This window comes from Lacerta agilis, chromosome 8 (genome assembly GCF_009819535.1).
Source record: "Lacerta agilis isolate rLacAgi1 chromosome 8, rLacAgi1.pri, whole genome shotgun sequence".
NCBI classification, from domain to species: Eukaryota; Metazoa; Chordata; class Lepidosauria; order Squamata; family Lacertidae; genus Lacerta; species Lacerta agilis.
Window position 1 is genome coordinate 49,659,050 of NC_046319.1, and position 24,160 is coordinate 49,683,209.

General features: G+C 40.4%; 1 protein-coding gene and 1 non-coding gene across 12 annotated transcripts in view; both read left to right on the top strand.

Annotated features, from left to right (window-relative positions):
• The window catches only part of CNOT1 (CCR4-NOT transcription complex subunit 1), a 58,220-nt gene that overhangs the window by 13,788 nt on the left and 20,272 nt on the right, over positions 1-24,160 (top strand). For 3 of the 11 annotated variants that reach the window (XM_033157339.1, XM_033157338.1, XM_033157343.1), the window contains exons 5-26: positions 353-421; positions 1,770-1,824; positions 2,560-2,763; positions 3,657-3,825; positions 4,231-4,357; positions 5,203-5,313; positions 6,544-6,714; positions 7,100-7,227; positions 7,803-8,043; positions 9,110-9,229; positions 10,518-10,640; positions 10,865-11,016; positions 11,734-11,884; positions 12,711-12,915; positions 13,154-13,297; positions 16,127-16,251; positions 17,070-17,356; positions 19,795-19,873; positions 20,978-21,208; positions 21,895-22,035; positions 23,024-23,203; positions 23,959-24,075. In XM_033157339.1, coding sequence (XP_033013230.1) covers positions 353-421; positions 1,770-1,824; positions 2,560-2,763; positions 3,657-3,825; positions 4,231-4,357; positions 5,203-5,313; positions 6,544-6,714; positions 7,100-7,227; positions 7,803-8,043; positions 9,110-9,229; positions 10,518-10,640; positions 10,865-11,016; positions 11,734-11,884; positions 12,711-12,915; positions 13,154-13,297; positions 16,127-16,251; positions 17,070-17,356; positions 19,795-19,873; positions 20,978-21,208; positions 21,895-22,035; positions 23,024-23,203; positions 23,959-24,075 — 3,330 coding nt within the window. The remainder of the gene's footprint in view (positions 1-352; positions 422-1,769; positions 1,825-2,559; positions 2,764-3,656; positions 3,826-4,230; positions 4,358-5,202; positions 5,314-6,543; positions 6,715-7,099; positions 7,228-7,802; positions 8,044-9,109; positions 9,230-10,517; positions 10,641-10,864; positions 11,017-11,733; positions 11,885-12,710; positions 12,916-13,153; positions 13,298-16,126; positions 16,252-17,069; positions 17,357-19,794; positions 19,874-20,977; positions 21,209-21,894; positions 22,036-23,023; positions 23,204-23,958; positions 24,076-24,160) is intronic. The other 8 variants (XM_033157341.1, XM_033157345.1, XM_033157340.1 and 5 more) reach the window with 5 other exon arrangements.
• Positions 12,014-12,149, top strand: LOC117052543. Its single transcript, XR_004427283.1, has one exon. It is a non-coding gene; the product is annotated as a small nucleolar RNA SNORA50 (small nucleolar RNA).

Sequence of the window (24,160 nt, forward strand, 5' to 3'; positions counted from 1 at the left end):
ACACCTATGTTCATTATTACAAAGGAGTTTTAAAGATTTACATCATGTAAATTCTGTACTCGTAAAATATCCAGGTAATTGACTTATTTTACATTTCTTTGCTCTGCAACGCCCACTCTTCATTGGGCCTTCTGTAGCAATTTACGGAACTTTGTATGCTGGAATTGGAGAATACTGGTAGTTTGGCAACAAATGATATTATCTTCAGAGAAGCTGGGAAGTACCACTAATGAGCAGAAGTTGATTAATTTTTTTCTGTAGAGGAACTTATGACACAGAGCATCTTTTTCTTGGTACTGTATTCTATTAAACTATAAACATAAGCATCTCATAGATAACTTTTTTCTTTCAGAGTCTTAAGCCGTCACCCCATCTATTCACTCAGCTGAGCAAAGTTATCAAATTAAGCAAGGTTCAAGAGGTGGGTTAAATCCATGGATTTATCTTCCATGATGTAGTCTGATCCCCTTTTAGTCTGACCATTAAAAATGTTGGCCATTGTTGCATGCTTTCTATGTGTGCTCCATGAAGAAATGCCTCCTTTTATCCAACCTGAATATCTCAACATTCAGCTTCATTGACTGACTCTGAGTTCTGGTATTATGAATGAGGAATGAATATTTGTCCAGTGACTTTTTCAACAGCATGCATAGTTTTAGAGACCTCTATCATGTCCTTTCCACCACCTCACCCCCCAACTAGCCCCAGTCATTGAAACACTTTCGCACCGGGGAGTTCCTTCAGTTGATCATGCTACTTGCCCTTTTCTGCACCTTTTGTAACTCTACAATAAGCTTTTTGAGGTGTGGTGAACAGAATTCTACATGCTACTCTGAACACAGGCAAATCATAGATTTGTGTAAAGGCACTATGATAGTGATAGTTTTATTTTTTATTTCTTTTCTAATGGTACCCATGAAATCTGCTGTTTTAATTTTTTGTAAATAATTTTTTATTAATTTTATAATTTGTAACTTAACAATTATTCTTCATAAAAACAAACAAAAACAAGCAGAAACAACAACAACAAAATATAAACAAAAGCATAAAACATTAACACTTTTATCAATATGTAATTGCTGTTTTCAGAGCAGCTGCACTCTACACCAGTATTTTCATGAAACTGTCCACCACAACTCCCAAGATCTTTTTCCTGGTCACTCTCAGTTTGGATCTCATCAGTGGTTTTTTTTAGGCTTTTGTTTATCACTTTTCACTTGTTTTATGCTGAACTGCATTTCCTTTTTAAATGTCCAGTCACCCAGTTTGGAGAAGACCTTTTGGAGCACCATTTTGTTTTAATGCCCTGGATAATTAAAAGCACTGGCCCCAATAGGAATCCTATGGAGGGACTAAACAAAATAAAAAAATTCCTTCCAGTAGCACTTTAGAGACCCACAAATTTGTTCTTGGTATGAGCTTTCATCCTATGAGCTGACATCCTGACAGAATCTGAGGAAGGTTAAGAGCTGGTAGTGCTCTTGGAAATGTTCCAACCATATTAAATAAGGTGTGGCATTAGTCACAATGATTTCCTGTCCATCTAGCTTTAGAGTAGCAGCACTGCCAAGAACGTCATCCTCCAAATGCTAATCCACCTCATGAGCATCCTTGGTGGGATTTTTTTTTTTTAACTCTCAGTGGGATGAGAAAAGTTGTGGGGAGGACAGTAAAGTTCAGCCCTGGTGTTTCTCTTTGCCAGTCTAGTTTCCAGACAGCTGGACTATGTATGTGATAGGTGATAATGCAGTTCTTTCTTCTATTTGCAGGTTATTTTTGGCCTTGCTTTGCTAAACTCCTTCAACCCAGATCTACGAGGTTTTGGTAAGATAAATTTGTATAGTATTATAGACACACATACCAGATTTTACTTCAGTTTTAGTATAATCTGATTCCTGAGTTGTCTATAAGAGACTTTAGTTTTCATCCTTCTCCTGGATCTAGTTGCTTAAGTTGTAGAATCCAAGGGCTAGAAGGGACCACAGTGCAAGGTCCAGTTAACTCATTCAAGGATCATCCTTGTAGTTGCCTCTGCTGATGTTTGCAGGCAACAATTTTTCCATCTGAGTTTCCTAGAACCACTTGTTAGTCCTGGTTGACGTATATTTGGAAGTAAAAATTCTTAGGGTGTAATAAAAGCTATAGCTGGATCACCATGGACAGGCAAGCTCACAAATTAGAATTTGAGTAGAGTCATGATAGGGTGGGCAGGTTTTAGGAGCAACCTAAGCAGGAAAAAGTGAAATCGGTGAAAAAGCCAAGCTTGTATGCCCGGAGAAGTACCAGCTTCCACTTCTGCTTGCTTGTGGTTGTACCAAACGGTGTAAGGAAATGCAAGGTGGCATCAAGTGAGATTGCATTCCAAGGCAGGGTGGTGCTGAGTTATTCACACTGGTTGTTCTAGTATGCAACTATCTATGTACTGTCACACTTATTGTGTGATGATTAGAGCAGTTGGCAAGTGCTGTTGATAAACCAGAAAAGCAGATGCACAAACTTTTTTAAAAAGCAATTTAGTTAACTGCTTTCTGTTTCTCTCTCTCTCTCTCTCTTTAAAAGCTGCTCAGTTTATTAAACAGAAACTTCCTGATCTTCTGCGTTCATACATTGACGCAGACGTCAGTGGAAATCAAGAAGGTGGCTTCCAAGATATTGCAATAGAGGTCTTGCACCTCCTCCTATCCCATCTTCTTTTTGGACAGAAGGGAGCCTTTGGGGTTGGACAGGAACAGATTGACGCTTTTCTCAAAACATTACGTAGAGGCAAGTATTGTATTTGATACATCTATTTGAAACCCATTTCTAAAAGGAATAAATTTTTGTGGGGGGGTAAACATTTGGTGGTAATCCAGAAAAGAAATGAGGATCCTGAAACAATTATCTTAATGCACATCCTTATAGGATTGTCTGCACAGTATGTATTTCAGATACTATAATTGGTAGAAGTTTGGCTACTCACAACTTTAGAGCTACTGTACCAAGATGAGTATTACTGTTGACACTCCATTTAGAAATGGGATGGGGCTTGGATATAAATTGATGCTTTCCACCCCTCTGAAATTTTGGCCTGGGCTTCTCTGGCCCTACTATCTTAGCCTTCCCCTTCCCTTTCCTGTCTAAACTTGTGGCAGTTTCAAGGTGCTTTGGAATGTTGCTGTGACAGTTCAGAGGATGTAATGGAGGCAGTACTGTGAGGCCCAGTTTGCACGACATAGTAAACCATAGTTTACTGTGCACACACCTTAGTGGGCTATAATCATGACTTGTTGAGAGCAAAGTGAACCACAATTGCTGGTTTGGTCATCATATTAAGCCCTGGGGTAATTGTTTGCTTCCTCCCAGCATGTGTGGGAAGGAACAGAGGGGCCAAGCGAGACATGTTCATGGTAAAGCATTAAGTATGGCTTACCATGGTATGCAACTAAGGTCATATAGTATCTAAATAGCTGTACTGTCACAGTAGGACAGTAAGTAGGCCAAAAGTTGGGGTATAAAATAAATTACTTTCTTTGTCTCTGAATTCCAAGACATTGATCATAAACACCTTTTTATTCAAAACTCCTTTGGTCATAACTTGATTTTCACAGTATGAAAGAAATGATTATTTGGGTTCTGTGTTGGTCCTCCTGAAATGCTAAAATACTCTGGGATCTCAGATTTTCCCCAGGAACGTTGCCCTGTGGTGCTTGCACCACTCCTATACCCTGAAAAACGGGACATTCTAATGGACAGGATCCTGCCTGATTCTGGAGGGATAGCAAAAACAATGATGGAGAGCTCTCTTGCGGACTTCATGCAGGAAGTTGGCTATGGCTTTTGTACAAGGTACGTAGATAAATTCACTGAAATTTGTAGTTGATATCCTGACTCTTAAGTCATATTTTGAATAGCCCCATTGAAATGAAAGGACAAGTTAAGTCAGTTGAGAAGGCTGTTGGAGGTCGCAGGACAGCTATATAGCTGCAAATAAAACTTTTAATGTGTTTTAAGTGCAATATACAATGTGACACTAGGCGGCGATTGTGAGCCTTATGGATAATTCAATGTATTTTAAAAACGCTTTAAAAAAAAAGTATTTTCAGGGTGGTTTTTATATGCACGTAGATTCCACCCTAGTCCAGCTTAATGTAATCACTTGAGTATCAGTAATACTCCCTAAAATAGACATACTTGATAGAAAACAATTATATTATAAAGTTTTGTGGAGGTCATTGTGACTTGCATTTTTAGTGTGGAGGAATGTCGCAACATCATCACGCAGTTTGGTGTGGGAGAGGTCACTGCTGCCCAGGTTGCCAGGGTTTTGGGAATGATGGCTCGAACACACTCAGGATTGGCAGACGGCATTCCTTTGCAGGTGAGTGTCTTCTGTGTTCAGAGGTGTTGTACCTGAATATGACTTAAACAGAACTACTGAATGGTGTTTACACAGAAGATTTTGGAGCCACTTAATTCCTATGATCTTGAGCAACAAGCATGACGGAAAGGTTAAATGACTTCCAGCACTTCAGCATTTTATGCCAAATGCTGTTTAACAGCCCTGTGTAACCTGTTGGTTGGTTGGGGGGGGGGGTTATAAGGAGACTTGGAAGTGCTGTGTCAAAGTATCCAACTCTGTTTCTCTGTACCATCTTAATTCAGTGTGGCTGTGCAAGAAATGAACTGGTGCCTGGGTGCAGTGATGGGCTAGAGGGTGGCCAATAAACTGAGCTTGAAAGATGGAGGTTCTCTGGGTGGGCAGGAAATAGGTCAGTAGGGTGGGGCTGCACTAAATCCATTGTTGTTACTCAAGGCTCAAGTGGCTTCAGTGGATAGGAGTGCCTTCCGCCAGCTTCATTTGATAGGACAGCTGTGGTCGTTCCTGGATCATGATAGATTGGCCATGATAGTTCATACACCACCCAATTGGATTGCTGCAGTGTGCCCTGCTTATGGCTTCTCTTAAGGCATGTCTGAAAGTTGCAGCTGGTGCTGAATGCTGTAAAGGTTGCAGGAGGGACAATAATTTTAACAACACCATTGCTGAAAGGACTGCACTGGCTTCTGGTATGCTACTGAGCCAAGTTTAAGGGATTGTGAAAAACTTGTTGCAATCGTAAAATTCAAACTCCCCTCTGTCACTTGATCTTATTTCTTGATCTACTAAATCCATCTACACAACTGACATCACAGGAATTCTAAACCTACATGCTTAATTTACAGTCCATCTCTGCTCCTGGAAGTGGAATTTGGAGTGATGGAAGAGATAAAAATGATGGAACACAGACCCATACCTGGAATGTGGAGGTTCTGATTGACGTGCTTAAAGAGCTGGTATGTTGATCACAATCTGACCTTTTGAGGAAAAACTGATTGCCAGAAACTCAAGGGCTGCTTCATGTATGATAGGTTTTCTGTAAGGATGTCACTTCTGTGAAAGAAACTGCATATGTTTGAGCATGTGTATATTTTGCCATGTGTATAGTTGGAAATGCTGACTGGTAGGTACTGCTGCATTTGGTTGTAAAACATGTAGATTAAACTTAGAAAAACTGACCAACAGTATTAACAGGCAAGCTCTGTATACTGTATGTGTGGCTATTGGAGAAGTTAAGCAAACATGATTTTAACCAGAGAGGATTATAACCAGAGAAAGGTTCATTTGGTACTAGATTGTCATCACTGTAACTAGATCCCTGATGAACTGGCTAGTCACTATTTTCGCAAAGGTCACCTGAGGATGACATAGCATGTGTGTTCTGAACAGCTAAACCTATGCATGATTAGCTCCATGCTTACATTGTGTGTTTGATCAGCAAATGATGTAAGATTTATTCTGCTTTGATCAGGACTTTGCAAGTGGTGCTGATTAGAGATACGGTATCATTAAAGCACACCTTTATTTGTTCTTTACTGGTGACAAATCCTTAGCAAGTATTTAGCAGTGTTTTAGTTCATTTAAGGGACACTTATCCTCTTGTATTTCATATTTTTAAAAGATATCTTCTATGTAGTACCCTGTTTTTAAAATGCTGTAAAATGCTCTGAGTGGTGCATGGGGACTAGAAAGATTGATAGACATTTCTATGTGGGGGGGGGAAAATAACACCTCATTCTGCATAATGCGTACGAGGACTCTTGAATGCTTGTGGGACCAATTTTTACATGATTACTATTTTTTTAATGACTGACTTAATATATAGTGACTATTCATCATTTTGACAACTCACATGAACCATATTCAAGGAAAAATTAACTGCAGAGTTATATTCACTTACTCTGGGGAATGTGCTAGAGTTCATGTTTTGCATGTTGGAAGCCTGAGGTTCAGTCATTGGCATCTTTGCTTTAGAAATGGGTAAAGAGAATTGGAAAACCCCATTTCCCCTGTGTGGTTGAGCTGTTGTCCAAAGTAGCAGTCAATATATGAGCTAGAGCTAGATGAGCTAATGGCCTGCTTCATATCTTAAGAATTGTTTCAAAGTTGTATAAGGAGAAATGTGAAAGCATGCTCTTTATTTTTGCCTCCATAAGTTGCACCACTATTTGTTTTACTCTTTGCAGAACCCAAATTTGAACTTTAAGGAAGTAACCTATGAACTTGACCACCCTGGATTTCAAATTCGTGATAGCAAAGGCTTACAGATTGTGGTGTATGGTGTCCAGAGAGGGCTAGGGCTAGACGTCTTCCCAGTTGATCTCATATACAGACCTTGGAAACATGCAGAAGGACAGGTAAAAATCAGGAGAATATTTTTTTCGTGCTTTCTCTCTCACTCACTACTGCCACATTGGTTACTGTAGTATAATTACCCATGAACTTTAAAAAAGTGTTCGTTCAGGTTTTTGTTGAATTTTGGCTTTGGGGCTCACTAAGACAACAGTTGCTATCAAGATGTGATACACTGCAATTTTAATACACTGCAATTACTGTACCAGGTAGCGATCAGACTATAGAAGACTGAATCTTAGAACTTTCAGAAAGTTAATTGGAAAAGCAATCATAATGGCATAAGAGTGAGAGGGAGGGGTGGTGATTGCTTAGGAGGAAGTGCATCAAGACAGTGTAACATGGATGTAGATATGAAATGACTCTTACAGTGATGTAATTTTGTTGCAGCTCTCATTCATCCAGCATTCCCTCATTAACCCAGAGATCTTCTGTTTTGCTGACTACCCCTGCCATACTGTTGCCACGGATATTTTGAAAGCCCCTCCCGAGGATGACAATCGAGAAATTGCCACATGGTAAACAGTATTATTTTTCTTGGGAAAACAGCTGCTTCAGCATTCTGAAATGATGAGCCAGAGTATTCATGGTTGATATCCCTGTCTTGCTTTTCTAACAGCCTTTTGGTAATAAGGTTTTGAGTCACCAAGTGCTTCTCACTTGAGAGGATGTGTGTGCAGCAGGGATGGCCCATTAGTTCAGCAGAGGGGTCTCCCCCAGACACTGGCTGCATTTGCTAGTCTGTAAATAGTTGCATAGATAATGAGAACAGAATGTAAAATTAGCCACGTGTATTAAGCTGCTGTGAACTAAACACTGATTATATTTTTGCTGTGGTCTGGTTTGTGAAGTTTGGGTCTTGATTTCTAGGCAGACCTTTCGGCTGTGCCGCCTTCTAACCACTCTGCATGCTACTTGAAGGAAGTTGACTTTGATATCTATTTCCCCAAGTTTGGTTATTTCAAATATTGTCGAGTGTAACAGAATTTAGAATTACCTCATTTGATACCCATGTTAGCTTGGTCTAACAGACATCAAGCCAGAATCCTGTCAACTGGTTCACAATATTGTATTTCCCCCCTGTATTTGTTAGGAAGAGCCTGGACTTGATTGAGTCCCTGTTGCGGTTGGCAGAGGTTGGCCAGTATGAGCAGGTTAAGCAGCTCTTCAGCTTCCCTATCAAGCACTGTCCAGATATGTTGGTATTGGCATTGCTGCAGATCAACACTTCCTGGCACACTTTGCGGCATGAACTCATCTCCACACTTATGCCCATTTTTCTTGGCAACCATCCCAACTCTGCCATCATACTGCATTATGCATGGCATGGGCAGGTAAGGGCATTACAATGGTTTTGTTTTGACAACAGAGTTTAAACTTGTCACTGTGTTATGCTCCTGAAAGAAGGGTGGGATAGAAATTTAATTATTTGTTCCATGAGAGTTGTCCTGGGTGTGAGGTGAATTTTGTTATCTACATTTACTATTTTTCAACTGTGAAGCTATCCAGAGAGCTTGACCTCAGTATGAACATACTTATGACTTCCAGATGTCCCTCATTTTAATCTGACCCAGGAACAGAGAGGGGTCAGTCCTATATTAGTTCTTGGGGGGCCTATAGCACAGCTGGATTGGAATAAACACACTGAGGTAGAGACTGGCAGTAGCAACCACCTGTCCCTGTCCCTCTCCTTTCCCTAGTTAAAAGTTGTTTCATGCAGCAGTTGCATGTGCATTTTGTCTCTTGGAGAGACAGCACACATGTGCTATTGCCTTCCCCCCCTGCCAAGTTTAATTGTTGCAGATCCTGCATTTATATGCAATATGACCTACCTGCTGCAGTTCTATAACCTCAGGAAATAATACACCTTGCCTACCTGACCATGGAAATAAATTGCTATGCTATGATGCATCAGCCACTTAATTGTTCTTCTGGGGGAGCAATGTAGCTTGCCTCTGTAAATGCCTTTATGGAGAGATGGAGCATAAATGTGTTAACAGTGGAGCCAATCTTTAACATCTCTGTTGTTATTACTGAAAGTTAAGGCAGTAAAGAGGAAAATGGGTTGGTGGTTTGATTTGTTATTGTAATCAGGTGCCACCACATTTGCTGGTGGAGCAAAGTACAGGGCCAAGCTGTCTGTATGTGGAGGCTAAAGCTGTCTGCAAGTTGTGGAGGCTAAAGGGTTGGAGGAGTAAGGTACCTAGAACTTGATGGTGGGTTGGGGGGAGAAATAAGCTGAAACCCTCTCTTCCACCTGCTACTTTCGTTTTCATTGAATTGGAACCTGTGATTTCAGTGTTACAGAGCAGCAAGGGACTTGCCATGTGCCGGTGTAATTGCTCTTTAAGAGCTAGATAATTTATGTAGTAATCTGAAATTCAGCTGATTCTTCCTTAGGGCCAGTCTCCTTCAATTCGCCAGCTCATCATGCATGCTATGGCAGAATGGTACATGCGAGGGGAACAGTACGACCAAGCAAAATTATCACGTATTCTAGACGTGGCCCAAGACTTGAAGGTGAGTTTGATTCTATATTTTAATTCTGTAGAAAGTGCTTTGACTTTAGTGTTGGAGTTGTGTGAGACGCAGGGTTTGGGAGTGGAGGAATATAAGTATCACATCAGAAGACAAGTCTATTCTAAGGACAGGAAGAGGTTATGTGTAGGAAGAGAAATCTCTTTGCTTAATATGAAGCTGTGTTGCTAAATTTGTGACTTGCTAAAGTAATTTTTTCCATCTGCAGAGTTACTAAGATCCTGAGCTGTAGTTTTCTTTTTTGTTTCTACGATCTTGCATTAGAGTGGCTGGGGAGACCCGGCCAGATGGGCGGGGTATAAATAATAAATTATTATTATTATTATTATTAGAGCAACTCCAGAGACTCTTAAAAACTTGCAAAGTGTCACTGCCATTGTATGTTTGTCTTTCCTCTTCATCAAGAAAGTGTGTAAGATTTTGGTAGCATTGAATATCATAACTATAGCTTTTATTAGACACTATTGGGTCAGCATTCATGTTATAACTCTCCCAAAGGAGCCCAGGGTGGCAATTTGGTTAAGTTTGGATCAGCACTACTGAAGACCCATAATTACTTGCTTATTTCAAGCAAGGTGTATTGTCACCAGAAGGTATCAGTGTATTGCCTCAAGCTCCATGGCTATGCAGCCTCTTTTTCTTTGGAGTTTGTACAAGAGCCCTTGCAATTGAAATGAATAGAAGTCATGTATAGTACAGTATATATTCCTCTGAAATTTAATGGGCAGGATAATGTTGGGTTTCCAGCAGTGATAGGAGCTCAAACCACCCATAAAAGCTGCTCTCCCAAGCCGCCAGGTGGTGAAGAGTGAGCAGTCCCACTTGCGGATAATGCGCATAGCCCACCCAGCTTTAATGGTCATGAGGGTGGTGAGGATTACCATCAACAGGGTGCCTGCCACCTATAGATCAGAAAATAGGCAGAGAAGAATTACTAATGTCACTTTTGTGTGAAGCCTTCCACCCTCAGTGGCTTTGCCTTGCCTGTGGTCTTCCACATCTCTCCCCCCCCCCCCCGCCCCTGCTTCAAATTCTTAGGCTGGAGGGGAAAGCAATGTGTCCAATGTATTCTTCTCTCAGGAGGAGGAATTCCCACCCTGGAAGCTGCTTTGCTGGCTGCCATCTCTGTCATGTTCTGGGTGACAGAAAAAAATGTTGGGAACTGAATAATATATAGATATGGTGGGGGAGGGTGTATGTGTGTAGGCTAATTCTGAGGGAAGCATAGCCTGATACTTTGACTAGCAGTTTTCTAACTCTCTTTCTTTAGGCGTTGTCAATGCTGCTAAATGGTACTCCATTTGCCTTTGTTATTGACCTTGCTGCACTTGCCTCTCGACGGGAATACCTCAAACTAGACAAATGGCTCACAGATAAAATTCGGGAGCATGGGGTAAAGCAGGATTTTCTTAATTTTTTTGCAATTTTTTTGGTGGTAACAGTCACTTTAAAAAAAAAATGTTTCCCTGCAGTTTATAAAAATTGCTTTCAGCATGCACTCTTGAGTGATAATGTTGAACTAATACCCAGTATTTTCTATATCATAATTTTGTTAACGTTCTTGAACTATTGTTAAGAGTGTGTATCCCACTGAAATTTGCAATTTTCCTTCCCTAGGAGCCTTTCATCCAAGCCTGTATGACTTTCCTAAAGAGAAGGTGCCCCTCTATCTTAGGTGGCCTTGCCCCAGAGAAAGACCAGCCCAAAAGTGCTCAGCTTCCTCCAGAGACACTGGCAACTATGCTGGCTTGCCTGCAGGCTTGTGCTGGGTAAGCATATCATATATTCTGGGATAGGGTGTCATTCTCATAAATAGTGGTTAAGAAGGTGAAATTACAAACTGGGAACTTGGCTGGGAGCTCACTAGGTGGCCTTTGTGAGCTGCCGTTTCTCAGCCACCTTCTCATCCTCCAGATCCTCTGTAGCACTGGCCTATCTGGCAAGGTTGGTATAAAGTTTGTACTGCATCTGTGTGGGAAGTGCTTTGAGCATTTTGGAAAAGTACTAAATAAATCCTGTGTAAGTCATTCTAGTTACATTGGGGCCATTATTAGGAACTATAAAGTCAGGGCTTTGGCAAATGAAGCCTTTGGACAGAGGGTTTTGCCTTTGCCAAGATGCAGTGCTGTGTAATGAGTAGGATTTTGTATGTTTAGGTTGTACTTAAAAACATATGTAGAAGAGTTGGGGAGAACCCCGCAGGGCTTTTCGTCACTTGTCTCTGGAGTTTGTAATACCTTGTTAGTTGGTTGGCAAGTTTGTCCTTCACTTATATAGGTCAATATATATATTAGCTGATCAGTTGAAATAAGCCAGGAGATAGTTTTTCTGGTCTTGGGAGGTTGAGGAGCTCTTTCCTCTGGTCTAGTTGGGACATTGTGTTCCAGGCAGTGCTAGTGCTATCCTAGTTCTAAAGACAGCTGTCTTAGCACCTAGATAAAATGGTTTTTTTATTGGCAAGCAAAAATCATTTCTTCTCCCATTAGAAGTGTGTCTCAAGAGCTGTCAGAAACTATTCTAACCATGGTAGCCAACTGCAGCAATGTCATGAACAAAGCCAGGCAGCCACCACCTGGAGTTATGCCCAAAGGACGTCCACCAAGTGCTAGTAGCCTAGATGCCATCTCTCCTGTACAGGTATGTGGATGCTGAAAGAAGCCAAGGTAGCATAATAATGGGAGGAGGTGCCTTTTTATATGTCTCTAAACTTATTTTTTATTCATAATCAAATGTAATTCAAACATACTAATTGAAACCTTGCAGTTTAAGCACCATCTTTGAACCTGACATGTCTTTTTCATAGCTTCTTGGGTCAAGCAATGGTGCTATATTGTAAGGACTTGTTATAACTGGGGCTCCTCAGTTCTCAGCTGAGCTGCTCTTTTAAAAACAAGGCACATATTAGTTGTTCACCACCATACACTGTCACTGCTTCTTCCAGGTTTAATAGGGAGGAAGACCTGGTTCTAGTAACTGTATTCAGTGGTAGATAAAATAGCCTTTCATGGTTTGCTTTCTAAAGATGTAATTTGGCACCATTCTGCAGACTAAAGATTAATTGAGCAGCTTTTCATTAATGAAAAGAAATTGTGTGATACGAACAAGCAAACAGTGACAGTAGCATTGTAAGGATTCTAAGCTTTTTTTCTATGTTTCACAGAGCTTTTTGTAAAAGTTAGCTCTTAAAGCTAAGTGGTTGCTTGGGCTCCAGAACAAACTATTACTGTGCAGCCCAATCCCCAAAACCACAAGATGATGTTTAGTTTTAAAAGGTTATACAGAAATACCTTGCATTGCATGCATTTGGAAGGTGAAGGATGCCTAACGGGTCTGTAAGAGTAGACCCAAAGTGTAAGGAATTGATGTGTGGTCTTAACTGATTTTGGCAAGGCTGATCTGAATGAAGATTGATTGATAGAGAAAATAATCCTTGTCTCTTTTTGAATATTGATTTTATCCTCAGATTGATCCACTTGCTGCTGGGATGGCATCTCTCAGCCTAGGTGGTTCAGCAGTTCCACACACACAGAGTATGCCAGGTTTTCCTCCAAACTTAAGTTCTGCTTTTAGTACTCCACAGTCACCAGCAAAAGCGTTTCCACCACTTTCCACACAAAACCAGAATACACCTTTTAGTGGGATTGGCGGACTGTCTTCACAGCTTCCAGGTACTTTTGTGTAAAGGGGCTGGTGCTCATGCGAGTAATGTGGCTGCTTTTCCTATAATTCTGACTGGGGGGCAAGCACTTCAAATTGTATCCAACTTAGTATACTCAATGTAAACTAATTTCAGTGGGCTGAATGGAAGTACCATGTTGACACTGTTCAGGGTGGGAACAGCAAACAAATTATAATGTCTGTCAGCACTTGTAAACATAACTGAAACGATAATTTTATTTTCCTCAGTAGGTGGTCTTACAACAGGTAGTCTGGGCATAGGAACTGGGGCCCTTGGCCTCCCTGCAGTGAATAATGACCCATTTGTGCCAAGAAAACTGAGTACATCAGGACTGAACCAGCCTACATTCCAGCAGAGTAAGATGAAACCTTGTAAGTGGTAATGTTGTCTGATTGTGAAGTGTGACTGGATGTGCTGTAAATGTGAGTTTTCCCTTTAGGGTGGGGGCTGGCAGCGGTCTCTAAGGAGCCTTCTTTGCCCTCTCTAATATCCAGCCTTTCTCCCAGGAATCTTGGAGCAGTTTATGTTGGGCTTCCAGGCAGTCCCCCATTTTTGTGGTGACTAAATTAAAACCTGCTTGGCTTTAACATGCTAATCGTGCTCCCAGCTACTGGTGCCAAAAGCTTAACCTTGTACAGTTGTAGGTTCAAAGTAATTTCAGGTTTAAACCAACACAGATCAAGTGGTTTATCAGGCTTCATGAACAAACAGCTTTCATGTGAGTACTTCATAGAATTATTCACAATTGTCCTCAAGACCAATCTTGTGATATTAGACTAGGAAAATGTCCCTCAGTTTGATGGGAAAGTGGCATTGTGTACATAGTCTCGGCCACTTTTTAGTGACATTGCAGTCTTGCCCAGAAATTGATTTTTGTCCAGCTCAAAGTGTACCTTTCGTGTCCTTTGGTGATTTTTTTTCAGCTTATGGGTGTCTGGGTTGTGGGGGTTGGGAAACTACTTTGAGTCATAAAGATGACACATGCAATAGGAAGCATCTTTCAAATCTTGCTGCTGAATATTTCCCAGTAAACCAAACTGAGGCAATGGCCAGAAAATAGGAGAAAGATGTAGAAATAGGCTAGCATTAGTATTAGGGTGGTGGTTTTTAGAGGGTCAACAAGGGGTTAGGTGGCCAGTTGAATGTGGAATGCCTGGTGTCAGGAATAGATAAAAGGACTCTTCTGGGCAGGGAAGACTTAAGTAGTGAGAACGTATGTCTGCAGTTTACAAGGCCATTATGCTTTGATAATGGTAAAGGTAAAGGTATCCCTGACCTTTGATAATCATAGCTACCTGCAAACACCTTAATGTGAGCCTGTGGAACAGAGATGATCTCTAATCTCTTGCTTTGCCAGAAGAAGTTTGAAAGTACTTGCACATTAATGTTCAGCATGCTGTGAATGCTTGTTGCATCCTGCCCAATACAGTGGTACCTCATGTTGCGAACAGGATCCGTTCTGGAGCCCTGTTCGCAACATGAGCAGAACGCAACATGAAGCGCTGCATCTGTGCATGTGCGCGGCACAATTTGGCGCTTCTGAGCATGCACGAATCGCTGAACCCGAAAGTAACCCATTCTGGTACTTCGGGTTTGGCGCGTTTGTATCCCATGATGAACGCAACCTGCAGCCGCCGTAACATGAGGTATGACTGTACGCTAATCTAGGGATGAATGATACTTTAATTCTGCAGTCATTCAGATTTGCTTTCCTGGCTTCCAGAATAATCGCTAATGAAGAACAAATTTCTCATAACTAAACCAGCCCTTTCCAACTAAAATTCTTGGTCTATATGCAGTCCCACATATGTGTTACATGCCTGAGCTAAACACCATTCAGAACCCTTTAGAGCTATGCCACATTTTGGTGACACAGACCTCGTTCTTTCCTGCTCAGCGCCTTTTTGACTGCTGCAGCAGCTTTTGCAGCTTGCTTCCTCCCATTTACACCAGAACTTGGCCCTATTTTTCCTTGCTTTGCCAAGCTTCAGCTTTATTTTCTTCATCTCTCCTCGTGTATCCTGTTTTTAGTTGTCTCACAGATTCTTCTCCTCTCACACCTATAGCACAGCGAGCATTCTTCAAGAAATGCTGGGAAGATGGGTTTAATCTTCCATCTTTAGATGACGGAAATGTTCCTGGGTGAACAACATGCTGTTGACTGTTGCCCAAATTGTCATGAATTCATGGCAATAACCCTCTCTGCAATGCAGCAGACTCCCATCATGGAACTTCTTTCTTTACTTATTGGGGTGGCTGTCCCCAACTTACTATGCTTCCTGCCTTGCTCTTGCCAATACTCCCCCCCCCCCAAGTTCTTTCTCCAACTCCAATCGCAGTGATCAAGATTATGTGCACTTGATCATTTGTTGTGATACAGCTTGATCTGATCTGTCCTGCCTGCTGAAGGTGATCTTGGTGTTTCATCTTAACTGGAACTTAGTTCTTTTTATATTGTACCCAAATCCCAACATAACAACTTTCTTACTAGGTCTGCATGACTATCAGATTTTCTATAAAGTAGCTTGCCTGCTGTCCCTGTCAGTAATCTGTTCACATTTCATATGGAGAGTAACTCCATTCACAGTCATGCAACCTTGCTTTCTGTGAAATGGTTACCCCTTTGATGTGCAAGTTTGAGTGGATGCTGTCATTGAAAGGACTGTACTTAACATATTGTTTGGCTGACAGTACCTTTCCCAACCTTAGGTAAGACAGCTTGCTAGTCTCCATATGTGGGACTACACACTGATCATGAAGAAGAAATGTGGGTTGCTTATCTGTAACTGTAGCTCTTTGAGTGGTCATCTGTGCAATTACACAGCTCACTTCTTTCTCCCTCTGCTGGTGTTGCTCTTCTTTGGTCTCTTTTGGGCAGCCACATCCTGCTGGCAAGCACCTTGGTAGCTGAGACAGGGCATATTGCCAAAACCTTTCCGTGGCTTATCTCTACAAGTTTGCTTTGCAAAGGCACACAAATCCCTACATGTAACTGAACGGAGGACTGCTCAAAGAACTACAGTGACAGGAAAGCAACCTCTTTGAGCTCATAATATGAGTGAGGCTGCATCATCATGAAATCTATTGAAATATTCCAAACTGGCTTCTGTTCCCTTGGCATTGGATCTGTGATTATGAAATTAATACATTTTCCCTCCATTTTGTGTATTTATTTAATTAGTATCTACTTTTTTCAACAGCTGACTTATCTCAGGTATGGCCAGAGGCAAATCAGCACTTTAGCAAAGAGATTGATGATGAAGCCAACAGCTATTTTCAGCGTATTTATAATCACCCACCGCATCCAACTATGTCTGTAGACGAGGTGAGCTGTGGATAGTTATGGCATCTCTCTCAACTTGCCCTTCTTCCTTACTGTAGCCTTTCTTTTCAGTCTTATGGAAAATTTGAGAAAGTAGGTACTTGCAACATTGCTTTTTGTTTGGTTGCAGTTTAAGGGAAATTTAAATTGTAAAATTCCAAAATGTATGTCCATACAGTTGCAGACAACTTTTGTGCAAGTGAAATCGGATGTTTTAATTTGGGTCCAGTGGAAAGATAATTATTCTGAAAGTTTTGTCTGCTTGTTATATGTCACAGTGGGGAAAAGTTATACTTCACTTTAATTTCATTTGTGCCTCCGTTGGGTGAACACTTCTCCTGAGGGGAGGGGGTTGTTCCTAAATCAGCAAAGTGCTACTTAGCAAAGAATGCTGCAGTTGCTGAGCCTTAAATGTCTGGGTGACCCAGCACACTAAATTGGATCAAATTAGAGTCCCCCCTTTTAGAATGCGTTTCTGAATATATTTTAGGCACTATTAGGACACACTATTTAATGTTTTGCGCTTATGGTGTTAAAATCATCAGAATATAAATGTGCAAAACCCAGCATAATGACATAAACTTCAGTGAATGAGGCCAGCTGCATGTAGCAAGTATGATTTCTTCTTAGTTTTCTGTTTCAAGCATGTTAACTGGAGAAACCCTTTTGGCAAGTAAGCAGAATAGAAATAAATAATACATGTGAGATTTTCCCTAGCAAAAATTTTACTGGTTTTCTCAGCGAACTTTACTTTGTGTACGTGCTCCAAGGGCTAAGCATAATAAATTGAGTCTCCTCATAACATTCTGATTTCTTTACAGGTGTTAGAAATGCTACAGAGGTTTAAGGACTCCAACATTAAACGAGAACGCGAAGTATTTAACTGTATGCTGAGGAACTTGTTTGAGGAATATCGGTTTTTCCCCCAGTACCCTGATAAAGAGCTGCACATAACAGCCTGCCTCTTTGGTGGGATAATAGAGAAAGGACTGGTTACATATATGGCACTGGGCCTGGCCTTGCGCTATGTTCTTGAAGCCTTACGAAAGCCTTTTACATCCAAAATGTACTATTTTGGTATTGCTGCACTAGATAGATTTAAAAATAGGTGAGTGTGTTTTTATAATATTTCCAAAAATGCATGGGGGAATCTCATAACTATATGCCTACTTCAGCTATATATTTAGCTTTCCAATACAAGGTTGACAGTATATTGCAGTTATTGAACGTCTCACAGTAGAGGCATAAATTAAATAAAAACTTTGGCTAATAAAGGGAATGCAGATTTTAAAATAAATGAAAAGGAAGTAAATTACTTATAGTCTGAATCTGAATAGAAATTGCCTTAAAATGGCTTTGAAAGTATCAGATGGCATATATATTAATATTGCTATTAGAAAAAAGAAGAATACAAATCAGTGTTACTGGAAGTGAAGCTGCCTTGTAAACTTACAAAGACTGGGAGCAATCCAGCTAAAGTCGAGCCCATTTTTGTCTCATTGGTATTATGGGAGGAGCCTCTTTCCCACTGAAATAACTTTGACTGGATTGTACTTTATACGTCTGGGTCATGCAAGGTCACTCTCCCAAGATTCATTACAATGGAAAGCTTAACTTTCATCCATTTTGCAAGGCAGTATTCATGGCCCTCTAGAAACAACTAGTGGGGGCCTCACTTACCAGATGCCATCATGTCAAAAGTGCTGGTAAGTAGCTACTTCTTTGTTGCACAGTAGAAACCAGTCTGAGTCCGTTTCTCCTCTCCCCACAGCAGCATGACCATTCCACATCCCAGTAGTCCGTTTCCTCTCCTCTTCCTTTCACACTACCTCTGTGTACTCCTCCATGCCACCCCTGTGAATCCTGTGGCAAGCACTCTGTGATTCTGCACCCTTCTATCTGTTTCAGACAGTTTGCATATTGTTCCTTATCTCCTGCATCTTTGGAGCAAGATACATAGCTTTATATCCCTGTGGGAAAACTTGTCATGTTCAGGATAATTTCTGAAACCATAACTACTACAAGTTTTTAATGAAAGCTTGAGATTCACAGAACTTTAGCACATCTTTGGAACATCAGTGCAACTTGGGGTTTTGTTTAATATCCCTACTGAGAGACTTTGTAACTTTTATCCATTATTGCTCTGTACTGTTCTTCCTTTCAGTGCTGTATATTTGAATTGGTTTCTTGTTCAATATAAATTTTTATTCAAAGAGCTGTCATAGTTTTACAGCTATCTAGCTGATAAAATGAGAGAGCATAAGAATTCCTGTTTTTAAAGTACATCTAAGCAGACAGGTGTTCTGACAAACATACAGTTCCGAAATTGAAGTTAGCCTCCATGTATTTAACAAGCAAGACTGATATTTCTTGACTTATTTAGTTATCAAAACATTTTTATGGCTGAATTATGCAAATTGGATTCTGTACCTATATTAGCTTTAAATTGCAGAATGTTCTGCATGAAAAACTGTGTTTCTGCATTTAGAATGTTGTGGGGAGAGCTGCAGAAGAAAGAGGGCCAACAGGGCAGGGAATTGTAGAGGGGGTTAGAAGGGAGCAACAACAAGCTGTGTATGTAATAAAGAGGCATATGTCTGCCATATGTCACTTGAGAAGACTGCTGTTGTTCTTCCAAAGATTTTATTGGGAACTATGAGAGCTATATTGACAAATTTATTGTGCTGTTAGCTACTCTTTTCTAAAAACCCAATCTGTGGGGGTGGCCCATAAATGTGGATCTATGTCTTATTGTTTGGTAGGTTGGCCCCATTGCAATATGCAGTATTCTTGGAGGAGAAAGCCATCAATAGCTCCTAGGTACCATGATGGCTATGTTCTGCCTCCATTTTTGGAGACGGTGTGCCTCTGAATATAAGTTTCTGGGACTTGCATGTGCTGTTGTGCTAAGGTATTGCTTGTGGGCTTTCCATGGGCATCTAGATCAGGGGTCAGCAAACTTTTTCAACAGGGGGCCGGTCCACTGTCCCTCAGACCTTGTGGGGAGCCGGACTATATTTTGAAAAAAAATATGAACGAATTCCTATGCCTCACAAATAACCCAGCGGTGCATTTTAAATAAAAGCACACATTCTACTCATGTAAAAACACCAGGCATGCCCCACAAATAACCCAGAGATGCATTTTAAATAAAAGGACACATTCTACTCATGTAAAAACACGCTGATTCCCGGACCGTCCACGGGCCGGACTGAGAAGGCGATTGGGCCGCATCCGGCCCCCGGGCCTTAGTTTGGGGACCCCTGATCTAGATGGTCACTATGAAAACAAGAGTTCTTGACTAGATGTGCCTTCGTCCTAATTCAGCAGGCGGCTCTTGTGTTCTTGTGCTTATGCCTTGGCAGCGTATAGTTGGAATCACTGGCTACATCAATAGCATTCATACTTTTGCTAACTAGCTTGCATCTGGTAGAACCAGAAATCTTCACTGCAGATACAGTATCAGTTAAGCCAAAGATTTAACCATTAATGTATTGATCAGGCCATTTGTTTTCTCCTACTAATGGATAGTTTTACTGTTGACAGATTGAAGGACTATCCCCAGTATTGTCAGCACTTGGCTTCTATTAGTCACTTTATACAGTTCCCTCATCACCTGCAAGAGGTGAGTGTTAAAGGCATGGACAGTGAGGGGTGGGGGAGGACATTGAATTGAGTTAGGTGTATTTGCATATTGAAAAACCTCAGTGTTCCATTAGTTTCATGCTTCAGGGTCCATTCAGTAAAAGGTACAAAAGAATATGGAAAACTTGAGTGTGAGTAGCCCATGCATCTGAGAGGAGAGAAACAGGTTAATATTAATGCATGTCCGCTTTTCCGTAAACCTCCTTTCAAGGAGACCTGTAGCCCTTTGCCACTGGAAGTGTTCATTTGACAATTACTTTAATCCTTGCCAAGCAGCTTCTTATATGGTTGGGTTGTACATGGTCTTTCCTAGCAAATAAATCTATACTGCTAGGCACAGCAGTCTGTCTGCCCAGACCTTCTGAAAGCAAACAAAACGAGGGACAGTGGAATTAGGATTCTGAAGGTCTGATCCAAAGGCTGTAGTCCAAACACTAAAAGCAATGTTGGTTTAGGATCTCTGCATTAGTAACACACCAATCAGTGGGGATTTCTATATTTTATATGCAGTATTGAATATTTACATGTGATTAATAACACTGAAAGTCTTACCAATTGTAGTTCATACACCTTTGCTTCAGAAAAGACAGCATCAGTCTCTTAGTTGTAATAACGTGTGTCATCAGTGGAAATGGGCTTCATCAGTGGTTGGAGGAAATTTGTTGTCCTTATCTAGACTATAGTTCAGATTTGGAATATTTCTACCCCTGGATTACTTCACTGTTTACTACTTTTTGCTCTCATTGAAGTATGCAAGGAAGGCTTACCCTCCCTTGCAGAAGCAGGGCACATCTTGGATCTAGTTCCTGCTACTTCTGCTCCCACAGAATGGGAGAAAGAGGATGGAGTGGAAAATCCAGGGTTAACATTGGAATTGGTAATGGATCCAAGACAAAAGGGAAACTTCTAAAATATGTAAAATGTCTTTTGTTGGTGATTTCAGGCCATTTATGGAGTTTCACTTGTGCCACAAACTTCAAGGCCAAGAGTTTGGGGAGTAGTTCTAGAAGGCAATTGTAAGTTTTGTTACATACCTGTGGTTGTATGTGAATTTTAAGAGCTATATGCTTCTTTTCTGTTATAGTACATTGAATATGGACAGCAGTCTAGAGATCCTCCTGTGAAGATGCAGGGGTCAATCACCACCCCTGGAAGTATTGCACTTGCCCAGGCCCAGGCCCAGGCTCAGGTTCCGGCAAAAACTCCTCTTGCTGGTCAAGTTAGCACTATAGTCACCACCTCTACTACCACCACTACTGTGGCAAAGACTACAATCACTCCAGTGGGTCGAGTCAGCTTCAAGAAGGATGTGCCGGTAAGTACATGTGCCACTTTACGGGAGGAAGTAGAATGAGATTGCACATGCATCAGTTCTTAGGAGTAAAACAAGGAAGATAAACCCGATCTAATGTTCATAGCATACACATATCACATGCAAAACCTCTGATACTTTAAACCACAGTTACACTCTAATAAAAATTATTTGTTTTTCTTGTATGCCTAGTCTGGATAATTACCCGGCCATTTTTGTGTTTTCTGTTGTTTTGCTATTAAATATCAAGCAGTTGTTTCCTTCCCTGTGTTTGGCGTTAGCTGCTTCTCCTGCTTTCTGTTCTCACTCTTAGTTCTTCCAAACTGTTTTCAATGGGCCAGTTTCAACTAAGGAATCCTGCTGGGTTTCCGTTTCTGGCTGTTGTTTCTTGTACCATGAATTTCCATTTTAAGATGTTTAATGAAGTCATTTTTTCTTTCACTATTCTGTTGCCCATGTGAGCAAAAATCTTACTCCTCATGTCTTATAGATTCCCAAGCTTAAGTTAACTCCTATCATTCACTGACACATAAACTAAATGTAAACTCCTGTTTGCATGTATAACTCTTGTCTCCCTTTTGTAACTGTATTGTGAAATATTGTTTATGCTATAGTGTAAGTCAATGATGGTCTGTTGTATCATTAACTGAATCAACTGACTTCCTCAAATCATTTTTCTTGTTCTGCAGCCTTCTATTAATACAACCAACATTGACACCCTGTTAGTAGCTACAGATCAAACAGAGAGAATTGTTGAACCCCCTGAAAATGTGCAGGAAAAGATTGCTTTTATCTTCAACAACCTGTCGCAATCCAACATGACTCAGAAGGCAAGTGTCACACAACATTTTAGTCCTGATAATTTATGTTCCTTGAGTGATTCTTATACATGTAGAGAACTAACTAAAATTATGCCTATGTATGCATGCCAAAGGTTCTTTTATTTAGCAGCCTTCCAAAATTTTAGAATTGTAAACATAAAATAAATATAATAAATGAACATATAATAATTAAAACCTAAAATAATTTTGGGATAGTCTTTTGTGCATTTGATAGTCTTTTAGCTGCTCATATATTGGGAAAATGTGGTCAGATTTGTCTACCAAAAGGTCAAAAATTTTAAACGTTATCTGCTACCAGATTTCTGCAGGGACATTTTATCATCTGCAACTAAAACTACTTAACGGAAAAAGGCATTGCGTACACATTTATTCTACCACATTGTATAATCAGGTCTTTACTGCACAATTGGCTCTCCATATTCCTAATTGAACATAAAAAGTGATGTTGGGTGCCAGACTCGGCTTACCTTAATCATTTTTTACTTGATGTAAGTTTCTTTTCATTTATGGCTTCCAAACCTTGGAAGAAGCCCAGCAAAATAACGCTCTGGCACTCCTTACAGTGTTTTAATATATGCTGTAAGCTGCCCAGAGTAGCTGGGGAAACCCATCCAGATGGGTGGGATATAAATAATAAAATCATTATTATTAATCAAGAGAAGTAGTATTATGCAAATCTATTTTATTTGCATGACTTCTAGAGATCTCTGAATTCTGATTTTCTTGGCTTATATTATTTGTAGCTCAGAGTCCACATAGCATTGTTCATGATGAGTTAGCAGGAGAGGAAGAAATAAATGGCTTTACAGTAGGAAATAAATGGTTAATTGAAGTAAGCAAATAAGTTAGTGGTGTGGTGCTAGTTAGGTTGCAAGTCTTGGTAACCGAATGTTTTCACTGGAATGAATGCCTGTGAGTGTCACAAACATTATGTTTCATTGATCCATTTCCCTTTAACATGTGTTTATGGAGCCAGGTTGAGGAACTGAAAGAAACAGTGAAAGAGGAGTTCATGCCTTGGGTTTCACAGTATCTTGTGATGAAGAGAGTTAGTATTGAGCCAAACTTCCACAGCCTTTATTCAAATTTCCTTGACACACTTAAGAATCCAGAATTCAACAAAATGGTTCTCAATGAAACCTACAGAAATATCAAGGTGAGTGTTCCCAGTTGCTCTTTTTTGTGACATGAATGTTAACTGAAAAATATTTGCTTTCAGGGAGGCACTGCAAAGCAAAAGAAAAAAAAGAAAGAAAGTACTTTCTCCTATGTATACTACCATCTTCATAAGATTATGCTGCTGCTGCTGCTGCTGCTGCTGCTGCTGCTGCTGCAATAAAACAGTGAACAGAGCTAGATGCTGCTATTTTGAAAACTAATTGAATTTGATCACCAAAATAATGTGTTGGTGGACTACCTTGATTGCTGTTTCTGTGCTACAGATGGGCCCTAAAGCATTGTTTCCAGTTGTCCTTCAGGGACCCAAACAATTAGCTCCCAAATAAGTAGTTTGCCTTTCTAGGAGAAGTGATCTCCTGAGCATGATCACAGAGAGGAAAGTACTCCACATAATTTTGCTGTTTTCAGTTTGTTAAATTGATTTTTCTGCTTTTAGAGCTCATGTTGTGTTTTATTCTGTTTTTACCTTGTGTACTGCTTCAATGACTTTATGCCTTAATAATAACATATACATACTATATTATAAGCATTTTATCACATATGTTTTATATTTCTGAGATTGTTTATTTACTTCTTTTCTTTTTTCTGCTTTATATTTGGTTGACCAGTAAAATTTGTTGTTTGAAATAACATTAGTCTAATTCTGCAAGAAGATGATTAATGCACTTTCATGGATTTACCATGGTTTCCCGTTAACTAAGATTTCATCTCTCTGGAAAAAAAATCCTTCAGGTGCTACTCACATCAGATAAAGCTGCTGCCAACTTTTCAGACCGGTCCTTGCTGAAGAACCTGGGTCACTGGCTGGGGATGATCACACTGGCTAAAAACAAACCCATCTTGCACACGGTGAGACTGGGTAGGGGAGAAAAACATAAACTGACTTTAAGGCTAGAAACTTTAGTGCATGCTTAAATCAGCTCAGTTTTTGGTG